Source organism: Colobus angolensis, unplaced genomic scaffold (assembly GCF_000951035.1).
Source record: "Colobus angolensis palliatus isolate OR3802 unplaced genomic scaffold, Cang.pa_1.0 Scaffold322, whole genome shotgun sequence".
Lineage (NCBI taxonomy): Eukaryota > Metazoa > Chordata > Mammalia > Primates > Cercopithecidae > Colobus > Colobus angolensis.
This window is the reverse complement of record NW_012116511.1, coordinates 3008368-3030873: the sequence shown is the minus strand read 5'-3', so window position 1 is coordinate 3030873 and position 22506 is coordinate 3008368. Positions and strand designations below refer to the sequence as shown.

The 22506-nt window shown below is 36.0% G+C and overlaps 1 protein-coding gene across 1 annotated transcript in view; it reads right to left on the bottom strand.

The window, feature by feature from the left end:
* PTPRK (protein tyrosine phosphatase, receptor type, K) overlaps positions 1-22506 on the bottom strand; it is a 587115-nt gene that overhangs the window by 251741 nt on the left and 312868 nt on the right. Inside the window, exon 6 of the mRNA XM_011951661.1 lies at positions 18474-18648. Within this exon, the coding sequence (XP_011807051.1) occupies positions 18474-18648 (175 nt within the window). The remainder of the gene's footprint in view (positions 1-18473; positions 18649-22506) is intronic.

Sequence of the window (22506 nt, the reverse complement as noted above, 5' to 3'; positions counted from 1 at the left end):
AGGGGAGAGAGGAGAGGAAAGAGAAAGGGGAAAGGGGAAAGGGGAAAGGAGAAAGGAAAGGAAAGGAAAAAAGAAAAGAACAGAAATAAGAAAGACAGTCCAAAATTTTCTTCGTACTTAATCAAAGACGATTGGGACATTGAAAAAACCTACCTTACTGAGTCTACCCTGGAAGGTGTTTTTAATTTTCATATTAAATTAAAAATGAGTGCTTATGGACTTTCTTTGATTACTAAGCACTACAACTTTAAAACAGGACAGGCTATTAAATTCTATGTAATTTATTTTTTCTACAAACAGGGAAGTGCAGAAACTCAAAGAATCTCATGATATTATTAAAGACATTGAAAATATTTCCAAAATTTTCTTAGAGCTACAAAGGCAATTCATAATTCTTGACATAAAACCCAAGAAAAATGTTCAGGGGGGAAGAAAAATGCAGGAGGAATAGCAGAATAATTTCTTAACTTTTCATAAACCACACTTAGGCCAGGCTCTGCCTAGATTCTAACAAAGGCATGCTGAAATCAAGGTTGAGAGCACATCCATGCACATGTGAGTGTGCATGAGTGTGTGCATGTTTATAGTAGTACGTCAGAATCTAAAAAAAGGACATGTGTGGTAGTCCTAAATAGTTTCAAATATAAACTACACTTGATTTAGAAAGGAACACACATCTCCTGTTCCTGTATTGAGAATCTGCTATAAAATGATAGGTTTGGCCGGGCGTGATGGCTCATTCCTGTAATCTCTGCACTTTGGGAGGCTGAGATGGGAGGATCGCCTGAAGCCAGGATTTCATGAACAGCCTGGGAAACATAGTGAGACTCCATCTCTATTAAAATATATATATTTTTTATTAAAGTTTAAAAATTAAAAATATAAAATAAAATAGTAGGTAATAACTATCATGGTACTTGTCAGGGCAGGAATCAGTTAAAAATAGCAGCCAAGCAACTTAAAGTAAATGCATTGTTTCTAAAGAGACAAGATAATGATCCCAGTAACATAGTAAGAATCATTGAAATTTAAGGTGTAAATCTCACAAATCTGTTTCATATGTAAAACTTGCTTCAAGTAGCAAGATTATTATTAATAAAATTAATAATAATCTTATTAGTTGGAATATCACTACCACCGAGTATAGAAAGTGAAGAAATTGATATATAGGCCCTGGAAAATGGACAAATAAAAGCAGATGCCATCTGTGGCACTCAAGGAGAGGAATGAAGGCAGAGAGTGAATTCAGCACCTTCCACTGAAATATCCAGGTTCTCACACTGGGACTGACTAGGCAAACAACTCGACCCAGGGAGAATGAAGAAAAGCAGGGTGGGGCTATGGCCCACTTAGGGGAGACATGGAGCCAAAGGAAGCCCCACTCCCGGCCAGGGGAAGTGATGAGGAATTATGTAACCCTGCCCAGGAAACCATGCTTCTCTCGTAAATATTTGCAACCTGAGGATCAGGAAATGCCCTTGTAAGTTCAGGCTACTAGGGCCTTAGGTCCAGCACACAGAGCTGTGTGATGTCCCAGCAGAGCAGTCGCTCAAGTACACACAGAGACTTAGGAGTTTCGTATACTCTGGTCCCGGGATTCCCAGCAAAGTGGGAGAGGGTCCCTACATAACCCTAGGAGAGGGGCAGAATCCAGCGAGCCAAGCAGTGTTGCTCTGCAGGCCCCACTTCCAGGATACTTCACAAGTTAAGACCAACTGGCTTGGAATTCCAGCCAGACAGTGGTGACAGGCTGGAGTCCACCACAAGAATGGAGTTCCCCAGGGAAGGGGTGGTTGCTATCTCTGTGGTTCAGTCAACTCAGAAATTCAATTTGAAATTGAATTCCTGGATAGACCAATAACAAATTCTGAAACTGAGGCAGTAATAAATAGCCTACCAACCGAAAAAAAAAAGCCCAGGATCAGAAGGATTCACAGCTGAATTCTACCAGAGGTACAAAGAAGAGCTGGTACCATTTCTACAGAAACTAATCCAAAACATTGAAAAGGAGGGATTCTTCCCCACTTTGTTCTATAAGGCCAGCATCATCCTAATACCAAAACTTGACAGAGATACAACAGACAAAATAAAACTTCAGGCCAACATCCTTAATGAACATCTATTCAAAAATCCTCAACAAAATACTGTTAAACCGAGTCCAACAGCATATTAAAAAACTTATCCACCATGATCAAGTTGGCTTCTTTCCTGGGATGCAAGGTTGGTTCAATATACACAAATAAATAAATGTGATTCATCACATAAACAGAACTAAAGACAAAAATAAAAAATAAAAAGAACATGATTATCTCAATAGATGAAGAAAAGGACTTCAATGGAATTCAACATCTCTTCATGTTAAAAACTCTGAATAAACTAATGGAAAAGACTTCAAAAGAGTAAGAGCCATATATGACAAACCCACAGGCAATATCGGCAATATCATGCTGATTGGGCAAAAGCTGGAAGCATTCTCCTCGAAAACCAGTACAAGACAAGGTCGCTGTCTCTTACCACTCCTATTCAACATAGTATTTAAAGTTCTGACCAGGGTAATTAGGCAAGAGAAAGAAATAAAGAGTATTTGAATAGGATGAGAGGAAGTCAAATTATCTTTATTTGCAGATGACATGATCCTATACCTAGAAAACCCCATTGTCTCAACTTGAAAGCTTCTTAAGCTGATAAGCAATTTCAGAAAGGTCTCAGGATAATCACTGTGAAAAAACTGCTAGCATTCCTATACCCCAGCAACAGGCAAGAACAGAGCCAAATTCTGAGTAAACTCCCATTCACAACTGCTACAAAGAGAATAAAATGCCTAGAAATACAGCTAACAAGGGATGTGAAGGACTTCTTCAAGGAAAACTACAAACCACTGCTCCAAGAAATCAGAGAGGACACAAACAAATGGGAAACATTCCATGCTTATGGACAGGAAGAATCACTGTCATGAAAATGGCCACACTACCTAAAGTAATTTACAGATTCAATAGAATTCCCATTAGACTACCACTGATGTTCTTCACAAAATTAGAAAAAAAAAACTATTTTAAAATTCATATGGAACCAAAAAAGATCCTAAATAGCCAAGACAATCCAAACAAAATGAACAAAGCAGGAGGCATCATACTACCCAACTTCTAGCTATGCTATAAGGCTGTAGTAACCAAAACAGCATGGTATTGATACAAGAACAAACACATAGACCAGTGGAACAGAACAGAGAATTCAAAAATTAGACTATCCACCTACAACCATCTGATCTTTGACAAACCTGAAAAAACAAGCAATGGGAAAAGGATTCTCTATTTAATAAATGGTGCTGGGAGAATTGGCTAGCCAAATGCAGAAAACTGAAACTGGACCTCTTCCTTACAACATATATAAAAATTAACTCAAGATGGTTAAAGACTTAAATGTAAAACTGAAAACTGTAAAAAGCCTAGAAGGAAATCTAGGCAATACCATTCAGGACATAGGCATGGACAAAGGTTTCATGATGAAGACACCAAAAGAAATCTCAGCAAAAGCAAAAATTGACAAATGGGATCTAACGAAAGAGCTTCTGCACAGCAAAAGAAATTATCATCAAAGTGAACAAACAAACTACAAAATGGGAGAAAATTTTTGCAGTCTATCCTTCTGACAAAGGTCTAATATCCATAGTCTATAAGGAACTTCAGCAAATTTACAAGAAGAAAACAACCCCATTAAAAAGTAGGCAAAGGACATGAACAGACATTACTCAAAAGAAGACATATATGGAGACAACAAACATGAAAAAAAAAAAAAGGGTCGACATCACTGATCATTAGAGTAATGTAAATCAAAATCACAAAGAGATGCCATCTCACATCAGTCAGAATGGTGATTATCAAAAAGTCAAAAACAACAGATGCTGGCAAGGTTATGGAGAAAAAGGAATGCGTATAAACTGTTGGACTGTAAATGAGCTTAACTCTTGTGGAAGACATTGTGGCAATTCCTCAGAGACCTAGAGGCAGAAATACCATTTGATCCAGAAATCCCTCTACTGGGTATACACCCAAAAGAATGGAATCATTCTTTTATAAAGATACGTGCATGTGTGTGTTCATTGCAGCACTATTCGCAATAGCAAAGACATGCAATCAACCTAGATGCCCATAAATGACCCACTGGATAAAGAAAATGTGGTACATATACACCATGGAATACTATGCAACCAAACAAATGAATTAGATCATGTCCTTTGCAGGGACATGGAGAAACTTGGAAGCGATTATCCTCAGCAAACTAATGCAAGAACAGAAAACCAAACACCACATTCCTCACTTAAAAGTGAGAGCTGAATAATGAGAACACGTGGATACATGGAGGGGAACAACACACACTGAGGCCTGTTGGATGGAGGTATGCAGGAGAGGGAGACCATCAGGAAGACTAGCTAATGAATTCTGGGCTCAATACCTAGGTGATGGGACAATCTGTGCAGCAAACCACCATGGTACACATTTATGTATGTAACAAACTTGCACATCCTGCACATGTACCCCTGAACTTAAAAGTTGAAGAAAAACAAAAGGAAAGAAAGTGAAGAAATTTCAAGCAAAGGCCAGGCGTGGTGGCTCACACCTGTAATCCCAGCATTCTGGGAGGCCAAGACGGGTGGATCACCTGAGATCAGGAGTTTGAGACCAGCCGTGGCCAACATTGTGAAACCCCACCTCTACTAAAAATACAAAACTATTAGCCAGTAGCGGTGGGGGGGCACCTGTAATCCCAGCTACTTGAGAGGCAGAGGCAGGAGAGTTGCTTGAACCTGGGAGGCAGAGGTTGCAGTGAGCTGAGATTGTGCCACTGCACTCCAGCCTGGGCAATAGAGTGAGACTCTGTGTCACAGAAAAAAAAAAAAAAAAAAAAAAATTTCAAGTTAAAAAATATAAGAGGGGAGAAAATTGTCCCTAGGGACATGCTCTGCTTGTTGACATATTTCATTCAAAAGAAAAGTCACATTTCCAGATAGCTTCTCATTTTCCATATACTCATTAGTAACTGAATCTGGAATAGACTTCCTTAGTTAGAAATACAAAAACATAAACAGAAGCTTTATTTGCTTCCTGGACCCTCATGAAAAGAGCCTGGTGGAGAAAAAAGGAATTATGTTACAATTTTAAAACTAGATATTACCATAGTTACATATGGCACTATAACACCCTAAAGAGTGTGTATCTTAGTCATTTTATTAGCAATAAATCCAATAATTAACACATGGTGATCTTCAAATATGGTAATCAAATCAATGAATATATAGGGTTTTTATGTCTATAATAAAATATTATTATTTAAAGTGACTTAGAGAGAAGGTAAAGAGAAAAAGATCTGGTGATATTTAAAACAAACTCTTTTAATTTTGGTATATCAGAAACACATTATAAGAATCAAAGCGAACACACACATTCAGCAAGAGGGCACACTTCTATCACCCAGCAGAAAGATACACGCTGGTAATAATAAAAGGTGTTCATTAAAAAAAAAAAAAAAAAAAAAAAAAAATCAGAGTGTCTTACACTGTTCCTAAGCCATTCAGTCAAGGCATTGGTAACAACAAAGCACTTTACTCTCCACATAAAAAAGAATTATCAGTATTAATTGTTAAAACTCTCTGTAGATAAACTAGATACTTAAAAATATTTAGGCAGATAAGGCAAGAAAATAGAAAATTTAAGTGTTAAAGATTACTCTTTAAAAAGAATTATGATACTTTTTTTGTGATCATCTCAAAAGTAGCTTCATATAATACCATAGGCTCAAAATGATGAAAGGTCACTGATGTATTGCCAACTCATTTTTATGAGATAAATTCAATTATAATTGCTGTGACTATTCCAGCCACAATGTAGACATAGAATCCAATTATCCATTTCATTTTCATTTATACCTCATGGGCTAGATCATTTATCATGTTTCACGATAATGATCAGAAGACACATGGAAAGTGATTTCTGGAGGTAACAAATTACCTTCCATATTAGCATAGCTTACAAGTTCCTGTCAACAACTACTATGCATAAATATGAGGTAATTAAATTTACAATGTGCAGGAGTGTTTGATATGCTATTTGCTTCCTTCACAGCCACCAAAAATGTAGGTTGCTAAGTGCAGCAAACCCCTTTGGTTGCAAATCAGGAATCATTATAACCCAGAACCCCAACAGGTAGATGGTGTGCTCGGGCTCAAGGTGCTGAGATGTAACTTTCATCATCTGGTATTATTACTTCTTGCCACCAAACCATCCATCATTACTGCTGAGACAGCTTGAAATGATTGTCCTGGACTCTCACATTACTGCTTCTTGAACTCTGTCTCATCCATCTTTTGCATCATACCTGATTCACAGCTAAGTCCCCTCTCCCTGCTACAAAACCAAGTGTGAATCTATATTGCCTTTCACCTACAGTGCTTCTCTAATAATAATTGACTTCTCTTTATTATGGAGCTACTGTTCAGAAAAGACTATCCATGATTGCTGATGCTGATGGCTGATTTTTAAAAAAATTCGATGTACAGAATTCCAATAGTTGTAGGAAAATGCACTCTTTTACTTGCAAGATAGGCTTCGGAATTTCATTAGTATTTCTATTTGAATATTTATCTATAAACCTCAGCAACACAAACATAGACAAAGACAGACACAGAAGCCTCTGAGTGTACAGATACACACTAAAAAGATAGCCTGTACCATATATACAAAAGCAGTGTTTCAATCTGAAAATTATTAGAGTTTCAAAAATGTTTCACAGTAAAATTCAAAACTTTAAAGTATCTAATATGTTGAAATCATAAAATATGTTTAACAGTGACACAATGCAAACAAAAGAGGAATTTAAAGTTAGATACAAGAATATAAGTGAAAACTTCCTTTTAAAATAAGTATCTTACCCACCCATTTTTTCCCCTTTTCACTGATGCTAAAAACACCTTCAAAATGATACCAGTAACACAGTGGTTGGTGTCCCATAAACTATCCAAGACTAAAGGTTTTAATTCAGCTCCATCTGAATGCTGTTATAAAAGTTTAATAAATCAAAATGATCAAAATGTTCTCAGTGGCAGATTGGGATTCAGTTTCCAACTCAAAATTTCTTTAATATATGGCTTCTCTGACATCTCGCATTTCTACCATCCATGTTGAATTCCAAACACCCTGCTTTACATCATTACCATGCATCAGCCAGTCTGGTCATGGTAACTACTTTTTAGCAATCCTGCACAGTACACAGAAATGTCAAATTGAGTGGGGATTTTAACATAGGAAGATTATGTCAGGTGGGAACTCTTTATCTACCCTTAAGTAAATATTTTCAAACCACCCACTATAGTGAATGACATTCTTTGAGAATGAGAAATGCTGTTAGCCAAAAGTCCTACCCCCAAAAATAAATATATATATATTCCCTCTCCCAACCCTTTAAAACATTAATGTAGGAAAGAGACACGTCTAGGAGCATTATTATCAGGAGCAATAAAATTCTGAAGAGCAGAGAAAGTAGAGAAGCCTTTAGAGAGTTCACTTTATTTCTATGAAGTAAAAAGTCTTACAAAGAAGAGGAAAAATATTTCTACTTAACAGACAACCACAAATATAGTCAGGAATCTACATGAAGTAGTGGGGGAAATACTTACACATGATATATCTTACATGTGTTTTTATATGCAGATAATGTCAGCAACAAAAAAAGACATCATATTAAACTCTGTCTGGTTTCTCTTTCTAAATTCTCCATTTAGTTAAAAACCTCTGCTTTCATCCAAAGTTTAACAACATGAAAAATTCCAACAGTATAGGCTAAAGGCTATGAAATTGAAGCTTAGAAAATACAAATAATTTCTATACACTAGGCACCTATTATTCATTTCATCATGTATTGAGTCTTTACTTAATGCCCTGTGATTAGTTTAAGGCTTACTCACATTCCTGAAGATTTTAAAATTGAACATGTTCCTAGCACCCCAATCAAAAGTTTGCAATTAAACTTATCATCTATGCTCTCAAATGACTTCTTCTACAAGGCTTCCAATCTCTGACCATAATACCATATTTTATCCAATATCCCAAACAAAAATCTAGAAGTCTCCTTTGACTCCTCCTCCTACTGCCATTCTACAATGCTTTACCAACATTGCTGCCTCATCTCTCATCCTTGACTCATTCTTTCCACCATAACCGTCTCCTACCCTAGGAACACTTATCATCTAAAGCTTTTAAAATTGTAAGAGCCCGCTTAACTTCCTCCCTAAAAATGCACCATTTTCCAAATCATCTGCTATCCTGGTTTTCTGAGACAGATAACATGTGAGTAACCTACTTCAAAACTCCTAAAGCTTCCCAAATTAAATATACAATCCATTTATATTCCTTAGTCTGGCACTCAAATTGTTCCACAGTAAGGGCTCAAAGTACAATTTCAGGATTATCTCAGATGTTTTCACTGGAAAACACTGTGTTATGGTCAAAATTTACTGCTAAGTCCACAAGAACATGTTTTCCAGTGCCAGTCCCTCTGCCCAGAATGCCTTTACCTATCTTCCACTATCCAAATGCTACCCACCCATCAAGGGTCAGTTGGAACTTCTTCTCCTCCTCAGCACATTCCCTGACCATTAGAAAGCAGCCATGTAGCTGCCCTCCTCATTCTATGCATTAAATTTATATCATTCATATGGCACTTTATACCTTACTATTTTTGTTTCTTTGAGAATAAATATTTGATGAGATCTGCTAGACTTTGATCATGGTATTGGCTACAGAGATCCAATCATGAGCGTGCAAAAGGAAAGGGTCCCTAAGTACATCAGTCTCATGGAGGGGGCAGATGTTATGAAAGCAGTTATATTTTAAGGAGCAGGGCAATTAGAAAAAGCCAAGACCCTAAGGCACGAGAGATCATGGCATGTTCAAGCAAGTGAAAGAAAACCAGTGTTGCTACAGTTTGGTAAGCAAAGGAGAGTCTTACGAAGGACTGAAGCGGGTGAGCACAGCTAAAAGCCTATGAGCAAGCAGGGCCTTGGAGCTGTGATGAGGCATCTGGAATTTATACCGCATGAACAGGAAGCTGCCAGAGCCAGGGGGAGCATATTCTGACTTACTGTGTCATACAGTCAGTCTGGCTTCTGTGTGAAGACTGCCTTGGAGGAGGTAAGTGCTCATGGAGGGAGATCAGTAAGGAGGTTTTTATACAAGTACACGAAAGAGAAGATGATGACAGAGACAAGTGGTGGCAGTGAGAATAAAGAAAAGTGCTGGGCACTCAAAAGCTATGCAATAAAATAGGAATAAAGGAATCTATTTATATACATATTACAAACCAATTTCAGACATACAGATTTCTATTCACTGCATTTCCAACAGCACAGAAATCTTTGAGACCACTGTCTTGTTCTTCATATACTTACTGATAGTAGGCATTACGTAAAGATCTTTCAAAAACTTTGACCTAAATAACTCTGGAGGAAAAAAAAATGGTAAAATAAAATCAATGAATTCCCTTCTGTGCTAGAAAATAATTGCCATTTGGCCTTTAGGTATTTTGGGAGGCGGAAATGAGAAGAAAGCTGAAAGGAATAAGAATGTAAAAGCATGCATCTATTCAAGAAAAAACAGGTGAGGGTGGAAAGAGCAGGAAGTGTAAAGCCCAGAGACAGAAGTATACTTAGAAGAGCCAGCTTTGCCTGCTGTGGATCAAGGAAGGAGGTGAGTGATAAAGAACAAATTTGGAGTGGCAGCCAGGGGATATTTCATTTAAGGCCACTTAGAACAAGAAAGAACTGTGATTTTTTTTTTTTTTTTTTCTTAATGTGAAGGGAAACTATTGGAGGAGGTAGCATGGCAACATGAGAGTAGCCATGGTACCTCCATATATATAAGAAAGACTAATGAAAATCCAGGGGCAATCAGCAATATGTAAATAACCAGGTGGGTAAAATTTCTTCCTAACGAAGGCACAAGTAATTACCCATTTGTTGTTTCATTGTTTAACACAAGGACAGATTCTGTGTCATCATAGCTAAATCTATGACTCCAAATAAAGCAACAATAAAGGAAAACAACAAAGTATTTTCTCAGTTTAGGGCTCAGCAGAAACTGGAGAGAAAAGAAAGTTATACGCCTATAACTAAGACAAATTATATCCTAAAGTGTAAAAGTCGCCGTGTTTATATACCTTGTAAGAGATGAGAACCCATCTATAGGCCATAATTTCTCTAAAAACAAACATCAGAGTTAAGGTAAAGCCTGTACAAGAAGAGATTGTTGTACATTTATATGTTGAGGAAAGCCGCCATATTTTCTGCCATATTATTTAATTTCTGTCCCGCTCTCTGTCCCCAAATTCTCACTTTTAATACTGAAATGTTACAATATTTCACTTTTTTTCTAAAAATTAATAATAATGAACTAAACACAATCCATGCTGAGGAGTAACAAAGATTATTTATCTGTATTCATTTGTGTTGACCTTATACTTGGTTTTAATTCTTGTCAGATTAAATATTTCCTAGAAAGAGGGAAAATATCATTTATCTTAACACAGATGGGAAAGGAGGCAATTTCTGTGGTACTATCATAAACTTGGAACAAGCCGGTTTTGATCGGCACATTAATAAATAATTACATATTATCTGCTTTCTTTGTAAGGCTTCTACACAACATTTTATGCATTTTTGTTTGTTTTCTGTGTATTTCCTTGTTTATATTCTTAGAAACAGTTTAATTCTTAGTAACAGTTTAATTCTTAGTTCCCGATCATGCCTTACTGGTCAGCAGAATGTATATTAGCTAGCTTTTTAAAAGATGTACTGCTTAAGTGGCAAATAATTTATGCTAACTGCAAAGCTAAACACAAAACTCACCTGTAAGTCATATACTGGTAGGGAACCCTGCTATTAATGACTCTCTTGAAGATGAAGTGGAGGGGAGAGTGGGAGAGACTCAAGAACTCAAACTAATGAAGTAATGTCCTACTACAACACTTCCATTGCCGTCCTTACACATTATGCCACTAAACACTCTGATTTATCTCTCTGCCCTCACTGATTGATTCCAATTTGTCAACTAGAGAGCTTCTGTTCAATCAACATTCTATAAGACTCTCCCAGTGTAAGTTTTTTTAAGCCAAATTGGTGCTTAATAAGGGGTTTCAATGAAATAGTTGCTATTTCATTGAAGTTAGAAAATAGGTAGACTATTTTTTATTTGTTAGGAAACATTTTTTATTCTTACAGAGTTTAGAATGTGATCAAAACCTAAGTCAAAATTCTGTGCCATGATACTCAATAATTCTACATTTCCTATAGAATTAATTAAATTATGAGATTCTTAAGCACTGAGACTATGTATGTGATTTCTTTGGCATTTGTCTTTATTGAATACTAACATAGTAACATGCACTTGCCTATTACCTCATTAAGAATTCAATAAAGGCTGCTAGCTGATTTTTCAATGAAGTTGCAAATAAACCCAGAAAGACCAAAAAATCATAGTTCGAATGGACACTGTTGCTTTATCTTTGGTTTGAGGTGAGAGAAAAAAAAATGGTTAACAGGTGGGGGAATATAAACTACGAAGACACTCAGTCCATGTAGTAGATAAAAGTCCGTTGGTACACAGAAATGGGCCCAAATTATATTTATCACAAACTCCAAGAGAAAAGAACTGAAACTTAGAAAACATGTACAGGCCTACTATCAGTACTCTGAAATAAAATTCCCTTGAGTTCAACAGAAATAATTATTAACTATGCAAATGATTCTGCTTCCTCCTTGATCCTTTTCAAATGCTTAAGATGAAAGCTCCATCAAAAGCAAACTCCCCCAAGATTTACTCCAAAGAGCAGTGACCAGTACCCTACTCACTCAACACACGAATTGCCTAGGAAAATAAACTGAGAAACCTTTATGGAAAGAACTCTCATCGCATTTTTATTTTAAAAACAAACTGAAAGAAAATAAATAAAATGAAAAAAAATCACTCTGACGAAAACAACTGCTGCACTTTACCATCCTTATAGAGTAGCTATAAGGAAACTCAGAAAAGGAGAAAATTAATAGAAAAAAGTATTTGGCATAATGGTGTACAGAAGTGGATCAAGTAGAGTTTCAGTAATAATATGAAGTCACAGTGAATATTCATATTAGATTTAAAAACCATAATTTTTCTACTATTCTTAAATAAACATAGATACTATCATTTTTTGATGCTTTTCAGCTTTGAAAATGTATGTCTTAATGGACTACATGAACAATTCAAATGAGTATCCAGTTTCTGGTTGCACCACAATATACTATCTGAAATAAGAACATCTAGCACTCTTTTGCTCATTTAGAATTTAAATATGTACCAGACATCCTGAACACTGAATCACCTGAATTATAAGTAGGTACTATGAATGAGAGGAGACTCCAAATGTTTCTTTTAGCATACTCAAGGGGAGCAAAATAACATTTTTAAATAGATTTGGAGACTCCTCCAAATTTGACACATTTGGTATCCACTGGCTGCATGGGCTTTTTAAAAAATATTTAGGGGTTTGGGGGTGGGGGTAAAATTAGTATGTGATTCAGTGTGTTCTGAAATGTTCATTATACTTCATTTTTTAGGAAAACATAGCCGTTTAAATTACATTTTCCAAGATAACTCCAAACTTCCTGTCAAGATGACCAGTTTTCACAATAGAAGAAAAGGGATCTCAAGTCACCATTAAGGAAAAGGATCTTTATATGAATTCATGAGCCTGAAAGCTATGCTAGGAAAACTAGTTAAAAACCAATACTGCATGATATTAAACAGCTTGCTGAAGGTCTCAAGCTAGAAATTCCATGGCCTTTAGCCATCAACTAGCACAAGTATTCATAAAGTGTTTTCCAATTCCCAAATGACCTGGCTTCTTATATAAAAACACCAAAAAAAAATGGATTTAATTTTATGGGCAAAAAGATTAGAGTACTGGAATAGAATACTGGTCAGATCAATATTATTTTTCAAGTTAAAAATATTTACACTAAACTGAAAAGTCACCCTTAATAGTCCACTTGAGAAGGGAAAGAGTCTGGTTTAGACACTACAAAAAGCAACTATCATCATCATTTCCTTTATGCCAGCAAACTTGACTCCATCTGTAGGTGAGAAAAAATATCTGGTTCATCACTCATCCCCTACATATGCCAGGGTCAGTCCCACTCCTCTGGTTTCAACTAAACAATTTTATTTGTTGATTTTGAGAAAAATACTGAATTTCTTCATGTAAATATTGTGCTAGGTGCTGAAGCAAACAAAGATGAACTAGACAGGTTCTGATAGGACATAATCTACAATTACAGTAAAAGCAGAATCTGAAAAGTTCTAATAGGTTTTGACGGCTTTCCTTCTCCATATGCATAGTAAATAACTGATATAAAGCAAGTAATTCCATGGACAGTTCACCATCAACCAAATAAGCCATGATCCTACTAATTACCTATGATTTACACTGTTACTTGACTTAGTATGGTAACACCCTTCTCCAACAGTACAATATTCCAAACTCTGTATGTCCTTCAAGATTAAGTTGTACCTCCTCTTGACATTATTTCCTCAGTCACTATCTTACCTGAATGAAATAAAGAACTATCTCTGAGTAACACTGTTTATGCTCTGGAGTCTTGTGTACAAAAGCTGTCTACTGGACATACTAGTTGTTTATCCAATAACCAGTGATGTGTTATTTGCTTTTTTGTTTGTTTGTTTTTTGGATAGTTGCGGTAGGTACTGCCCTCTTTACCCCTAAATGGATAAGACCAAGGAAGCATGTAGTCATATTTCTCTCTTATGACTAGGAGGTGGGCCTGGCTTAGGAGAGAAGCCAAAATCATAGACTACAAAGTGAAGAATTGGAAAGAACGTAGATCTTTAATGACTTGATCAACAAACCCTGAAGCCTATCCTGCATTACCCAGTCACAAAAGTGAGTAAATATTCTTATGTATAAGCTAGTTTATATTGTCTTACAACAGAAAGTAATGACATCTGTCTGAATTTCTTATGATGTTAAACACCAACTCTGAATAAGATTGGATAACTACCCTGAGTAAGGTTATGTAAAGTGATTGATACTAATCCCCATTTATAGCGGTCACTATTATTCATTAGGAACAGACTAAAATACTAATTAAATACTTTTGTATCCAGAGCATTTTGATAATGACCAGTAATTGACACTAAAATTTAAAGCTCAAGCCATTAACGATGACAAACCAAAAACTGTGCTTTCAAACTGAAGTACTTAAAATATAATTGTAGTTTCACAGGTAAAAATGATAGATATAAAAATATAACAAACAATTTGGAATAGAAATTGAGTGTGAGGTGTGGCAATCAGAGAATTTTATAGAAGTTTACTCAGGTCAGCTGGTTCGAGATGTAAGTGGGTCTTCGATTTAGACAGATGGAAACGGACAGAGGAGACCAATACTGAGGTGAGGAACGGCAAAATATTCTGTAGCATAATTAGACTACAAAGTTGGTGCTTTCAGTTTGAAGCTTATAAACATGACTTCAACTTGTATTTCAAATTTTTTACACTTCAAGTTTGTAAAACATTGAGCAAAAATATCTGCTCTTCATCTCGTCTCTATAAAAACTTCTTAGTCAATAAAGATTGGTTTCCATAAGCTGAAGACATTATCATCATTCAAAATGATCAGGAAGCAATGCTAAAATCATAACAAAGTAAATAGCATCAGGAAGCAATGCTAAAATCATAAACAAAGTACTGTTTCTCCGTACTTTTTTTTATTCCTCTGGCTGTGGGAAAACATACATCAATACTCTTCAGCATGAAAATTTTGCAGTGAAATTTTCATTTGTAACAAACAGCAACAAAAAAGCCTTAAGCGTGCCCTGTCACTTTCAGTTTAGGAGAAAATGCACTAATAAACTCTTACCCTTGGGTCATCTTTGACAACAGGCAATACCATGCCAGCTCTTATTAAAGACTATTCATATCACTGCCCCAAAAATTTCCTTTAAAATTACCGTCTTTTGTATCCATGTAACAGGATGTCAGCTTTAAAAGTGCCAATGAGAGATAGGACCTGTCAGCACAGTTAATTCTCAGCACTGTTTCAACACCAGGACAGCTGACCCCCGAGGATATGTTTTTGGTAGTAATATTTATTTGGTGGTTATCTCTACAAACAAGAAAACTTATTCCTCTATATTGGTTTTCAAATAAAACAGCAAGCAAAGTATCACCTGTAAGTATTAAATATAGAACAACCTAAAATGTGTTGAAAGAAAAATAAAATTGCTAAAACTAACAAAATATATTTCTAAAATGATAGCAGACTCTGGATAACAAATTCAAAATGCCATCATCTTTAAGCTCAACCTTTTCAACATAAAAATCATAAAACTTATGGCAGGACTTTCTTTAAAAAAAAAAGGAAAAATAAGGCTGGGTGCAGTGGCTCATGCCTGTAATCCCAGCACTTTGGGAGGCTGAGATGGGTGGATCACAAGGTCAGGAGTTCAAGACCAGTCTGGCTAACATGGAAAAACCCCTGTCTACTAAAAATACAAAAATTAGCTGGGTGCGGTGGCACGCACCTGTAGTCGCAGCTATGTGGGAGGTTGAGGCACGATAATTGCTTGAACCCAGGAGGCAGAGGTGGCAGTAAGCTGGGATTGCACCACTGCACTCCAGCCTGGGTGACAGTGAGATTCCGTCTCGAAAAGAAAAGAAAAGAAAAAAAAAAAAAAAAAAAAAGAAAAAGAAAAATAGGTCAAATTTTTCAATGAAATTTAAGGATCCTCTTTTTTATAAATTTTATTGAAATAATTATCAATTTAACAAGTAATACTGCTGGAACAGCATTGTAATGTTGTTGTCTCCAGGTAAAGAAAACCAGGTTTTGATAAAATAATCAAATCTACTTATCAATTAAGATAAACAAAAGAGATCTAGTAATGACCAAATGCTTCTCTTTTAAAACAAACAAGCAGAAAATGTTTGCATGAAAAAAGGAACTATACATATAAGGGGAGCACCTGGATAAAAGCATCAACAGGTCTTCTACAATCTTTTGAGAAAAACATCAGGAGTGACTTTTCTGGAAAAAAATGTATAGATAACTATATAGAACATATATAACTATGTATTATACAGAACTTATTCAAAAGCACTCTAGGTACACTATTTAGGTACCATCTCCTTCACTGGTTGCAAATTGTGAATGCATATATGGTAAAGAAGATCCAGTGAGCATAATAATTCAGTAGTACACCCACATTCCTGTATCCATAGCATATTAATCACTCTGAAGATTACCCAAGGACACCTTCAGGCTTTCAAAATTAGGCTCAGGTGAGAGAGATGCTGGACTGGGACTTGACAAAGATGCATATGTGAACATGTGATAAATTGTTTCTCTGCCTAAACACGGGAGTCAAATACTATCATATTTTCTTCATTGAAGCTGTGATCTCATGAACTTGTACAGGTGATATGAGCTGACTATGGAGACATCAGAGAAGTTACACTGAAAATAGTCATATTTGATCTATAAAGTTAAAAAAAAGCTGAGCCATAGAGTCTTCCAAGACAGAAGTTTACAAGAGGTTGACAGCACTATCCAATAATGTTAATGTGAGGGAAAACTGTAGTGGAAAAGAATGAGCTCACCACTAAGAATCAAGAAACAATGGGTTATATTCTGGCTGTCAATCAATAGATTTAATTTGCTCTGGGTAAATTATCATAAGTCTGAATTTCAAATTTCTTTTCATTAAAAATATCAAAGGTGAAAGTATTAAAAACAAGACAATATTGAATAATATATGTAAAAGATATTTGATGCCAAGTATTATAAAATATATTGACTAGAATATGGACATATCTCATATTTTCCTTCCAGCCATAGGCCTCGGCATGTGCTGTGCTCTCTACTTGCTGGTGTTTCTTTCTCTTGCCCCTGACCCAACATCCATACTCCTAACTGGGCAGCTTTCTCTGAACCTTCAGATCCTTACTCAAAGAAAACTCACTTGCAAATGCCTTCCATGATATGTTTACAGTCTCAGCCCCAGTTTAGATATTTTTGCTAAGGTCTCTCACACTTCTCCTTGAAGAGACTTAAACAGGTTAAAATTACTTTCATTTGTGTCAATATTGATTGACGCTTGATATCCTACTCAATGGAGCTGCTTTACCTCTAGATTTTCATATGGCTGAAGTCTCCATTTTTTTAAAGCTTTCAGCTCAGTTGTTGCCTTCTCAGAGTGGCTTTCCAGAATGCCTTAACTAAAATATCAATTTCCATCCTTTTGTCTCTCTTTTTCCTTCACAGCACATACCGTGACTTGATACTACGTTTTCAACACCTGTCTATATAGTCTGCCTAACATAACTCAGTATGATGCTCCATGTGGGTAGGGACATTGTATTACATTTACAATTGTATCTCTAATATCTACAACCTAGAACAGTGCTTAAAATATAAGAGGGACTCTATACATCTTAAATGAATGTAATATGTGTTTTGTATTTGTATTTTTCCAGTATTCACTACAAATATGTACTGATATGTCATAATCCCTGACATTCTTCTAGTAACTTTAGTATCCAAGAATATTAGTGAGGACTGTTTGGTAGTTCTAACTTTCTAAGATTCTATAAGAGACATGCATCAGTGAAAATTCACTATTGGATTTTGATACCAATAACATTTCTAGGACTACATGGAAATAGAAACTTGAACCTTGACATCATTGCCACAATGCTTCAAAGAAAGGTAGTATCTGCAGAACTGTTTTAAATAGGAAGAACTAGATCTAAAGTTTTTTTTTTTTTTTTTTTTTGAGATGGAGTCTCGCTCTGTCGCCCAGGCTGGAGTGCAGTGGCGTGATCTCAGCTCACTGCAAGCTCCGCCTCCCGGGTTTATGCCATTCTCCTGCCTCAGCCTCCCGAGTAGTTGGGAGTACAGGCGCCAGCCACCTCGCCCGGCTAGTTTTTTTTTGTATTTTTAGTAGAGACGGGGTTTCGCGGTGTTAGCCAGGATGGTCTCGATCTCCTGACCTCGTGATCCGCCCGTCTAGGCCTCCCAAAGTGCTGGGATTACAGGCTTGAGCCACCGCACCCGGCCTCTAGATCTAAAGTTAAAATACAAACGAGGTGATGACAATGCGAAATAAAGTATGTGATATATTTAGTCCACTTAGAGCATTATAAAATAGATTTCTTTCAATGGCAAACACTTATTAGAAACTTCAAAAATTTTGCAAACTACAGTCTTAATTTTACCTTCACACATTCTGAGAAATTTTATGATGATATATTTTTATAGTGACTTGACATCAGAAACACTATGGTTTAAAAATCAGTCAAAATATCTACAGAGTTGCTTTTGTTCTAATAAAGTCATGCAATTTTGTAAATTGAAAACAATTTTACCTTACCTCTCACAATAAGTTGAGCAAAATTGGACACACCGGAACCTCGTTCTGACTGAGTTACACAGCGATACAAATCCTGGTCAGTTTTTGTCACTTCTTGCAATCTGAAGGAAGCGGCAAACCTTCTATGATTGATGTTCTTAGTCTGGGCTACTGGTATATCTTCTCCATTTCGTCTCTGCAAACAGAAACCAATCTTTAAAAACAGGTTGTTACCCTGCTAAGATCTATAAAGCATCTTAGCAAGGAATATCTGTGATAAATTATTCTTGTTGCAAAAGATCCACAAATTTTTTCCACTGTCATTCAATCTGGAAAAGGATATAAGTAAATAGTGGTATGCTCTAAAGCAGTGGTCCTCAACCTTTTTGGCATAAAGGACCAGTTTCCTGGAAGACAATTTTTTTATGGAACAGTGAGGAGATGATTTTGGGATGAAACTGTTCCACTTCAAATCATCATGCATTAGATTCTCACAAGGCACTCACAACCTAGATCCCTTGCATTCACAGTTCACAGTAGAGTTTGCGCTCCTATGAGAATCTAATGCCACAGCTGATCTGATAGGAGGCAGAGCTCAGGTGGCAATGCTGGCGCACCCACTCCTCACCTCCTGCTGTGTGGCCCTGTTCCTGACAGGCCACAGACCAGTACCAGTTTGCAGCCCGGGGGTTGGAGACCCCTGCTCCAAAAGGTGTAGGGCTGGCACTATGGTAGTAACCTCAGTTCTCCATAAATTGCTACTACACCAGAGTAAATGAATTAACAGGAGAGTTAATAGGTCCAAGGCAAATGATTCATTGCCCCTATGCTCTCAGAGTAATATATACAAGCTTCTTTTAGCCTTTAAGCTGTACTGCCTGTGCTGTAGCATGTTTGTCCCCACCAGAAGAGGAAGAGCATTGCCTGTGCATCTCTGTATTCCAAATGTGTAGCATACGCTGGCCACAGATAATAAACTAATGATGAATAATTTAGAGTCAAACCAAAATCTGTTCTCTTTGCAAACAACTCTCTCTTTGGCATGAATGACAGCCAATTTATACATTTTAGAGAATTAGTCAAAAGAGCCTAAACTTTAAAAGTATACCTGTCAAATTTCAAAATGAAATATTGGAAACCATATTTATGATATCAGCATATCCCAGACAAGAGTAATAAGCATAAACTAATAGGAAATGACCGAAAAAAATTCAACTCTAAAAAATTTGTAACTTCTATATGTTCAAAGGCATCATATATAAAGGCGAAAAAACAAGTCACAAATGGTGATAAGTTATTTGTCAAGGAAATGCCCATCAAGAAATAAATATCCAGAGTATGTAAAGATCTTCTATAGTACAATTAGAAAAAAAAGATAATCAAAAAATGAATAGGGTATAAAAAAGAGAAAATGTGTATGTCTAACAACCATGAAATGAGATTGTCAATCTAAATTTTAAAACTTCTATATGTCAAAGACAACAAAAAGGACAAAGAAAACCCACAACCCTGAGAAATAATTGGTCATGATCCACAACCTCGTTTCTTGTTGGTGAAATGCTAACTACCCCTGGTATCTTTCATACTACTTGAAATATCATTTCATAGGGCTGTATATGGGAAACAAAAATGGTAACATTCCTGTTGGAAGTGTAAACTGCTAGCGTGATTTTAGAAAATGATTTGTTACTATCTAGTAAAGTTGAGGATGCATAAACCTCAGGACCCGGCAATTCTACTTCTAGGTTTCCACATGTGAACCACCAGTGTATATGGGATCAAGGAGATATGTACAAGATGTTGAACTCTAAATTATCTGTGATTGTGAAATATGGAAAATATCCAAATATTTCTGAGTAGCAAATAAATAAACTGAATTTTATTCATTCAATAAAATATGATGAGACAGTTAAAGTAGGCAAAGAAAACCCAGCAATGTATTGGTAAAATTTGGAACTGTTACTTCTCCAACAAGAAACATGAAATGGCATTTTGTAGTATTTGTCCATTTCTGCGGTGTAAATATTCCACTATAGCAACTTCAGTTTATCAGTGTGATATCATTCAAAGTTTCTGAAAACTTAATAAATTTCTGGTATTCATTGGTTCCAGCATTCCACTGATTAGTACTACATGTATGCATGTTTAAATGTTAATTAAAAAATTCCTTAAGAATAAGATGACATGAGACAAGAATATAAACTGTTAATTTCTGTTAAATTATGGTGGTGGTACATTAACGGCTGTTTTATTGTTTTCTATTATTTTTTGTACATTTGAAATTATTTATATTTTTAAAGTAAATAATAAAGAGGATACTCTATTGTTTTAATAATTTTCTAAATCCTAAATACACTATATCTTTAAATACCCTTCTCCATATCTTAAATCATGCATATGCATATTATGTAGTAAATACATATATGTTTCTGCATATGCATACAAAAATACCTAAGGACATCAAATCCAAATTAAGATTTTGCTATTTTTTATTCATTGCTTTCGTTAATTTTTCTCTGCTTACCAACCTATTTTGTGATTTTTGCAGCAAGAACCCTGCTCATTCCCTTGGATAATAAGGAACTGGAAAAGCAGCCTATATTCAAAAGCTCTTCAATATAAATCCATAAAATCAGCCTAAACTCTTTCCCTACAAACCGCATACACGAAAAAAAATCATTATACATGCAAACCTCAGATTGCATTTTTTTTTCATTTCCATACAATCTTCCTAATTGGAAGGCCCACCATGACTCCCTGCTCCTTACTTTTGTTATACAACCTCATCTGGGCTTCCTCTAGCTTATCTTACCAGGTGTGTTCTCAAACTGTCTCCTTGCTCCCTGCCATACGTATTTCTCAGTTCTTCTGCAAGACTAGCCAATTCCCACTGCCTGTACTGACTTCCAAATTCTCTTGCACATGTCCACACCCACTCAAGTCTTTTCACACTATGCCTTTCAAAACCCTTCTCTTGTGAAGAGATTCTGAGTATCTTTAATGTTTCCTTCTCAATAATCATTATTCCATCTTTTCACCATAATTGGCATTCCTCTCACAACACTTCTATCTCAAAGAAGGTACATTTTATAGTACCTTACACCTTCTTTCAGGGAGAGCCACCATTTTCCTGGTTCCTAACTTGAAGACAATTCTTCCACTTTCCCACTCAACAAACTCTCACCTTTTGGAATTCCCAGCATGCCCACATATCATTACCATCACTGGGAATATTCACAGACCAAATTATCCTCCCTAACCCAGTCCAGTGAATGTTCCCATTGATCCTCAAACTCACTTTGGCCTCAGTGATCCCCAACAGCCTCCTCTGCCACCTTACAACATCCAAGTTCCTGTTCTGTGAGACTTTCCTCTTGAAACACAACGGCCCGTGCAATTCAGTCTCTCACTCCGTCAATCCTCTACATTGGCAGTGAGACCTTATTTTGTGACCCTTTACTTTACAGCAGCCATTTCAAAGGAACATTCTCTAGTCTGAAAGGGCTCTAGATTCTTTCAACTTTCTATTGTGTATGCGTTGCCAATATTGAATTTGCACTATCTTATCAACTATTCTAAAACTACTGACATTTGCAGAAACTGGTCATTTGTTCTTATGGAAAATGTCTGTGTTATCCAAAAATGGAGATTAAAAACTTGCACACATTCCTACTTGATTTCCACAGTGACCTGATCTATGGTATCTAGCTCCTTCCCCTCTGCCCCAAGTTCACGTTCCATCAGCTCATATATACTCTTCCCTTTCTACTCCTGCTCACAGGGTCATGGATACTGCCTCAAAAACTCTATAAAAGATTATAAAAACTTATTAACTGGCTTTTCTATCTTAAATCTTTTTCTACTATGATATATTTGTAAATGTCTTTTCATCTGTTTGTATACTGAAATCATTCTGAAGGTAGGGTTTCATGTCTCATATATATATATATATATATATATATATATATATATATTTTCCCTCCATAAGATTTAATATATATTATCTTTATTTAGTGGGTGGCTCAAGTACTTTGTTAAAATGAATTAAATTCAC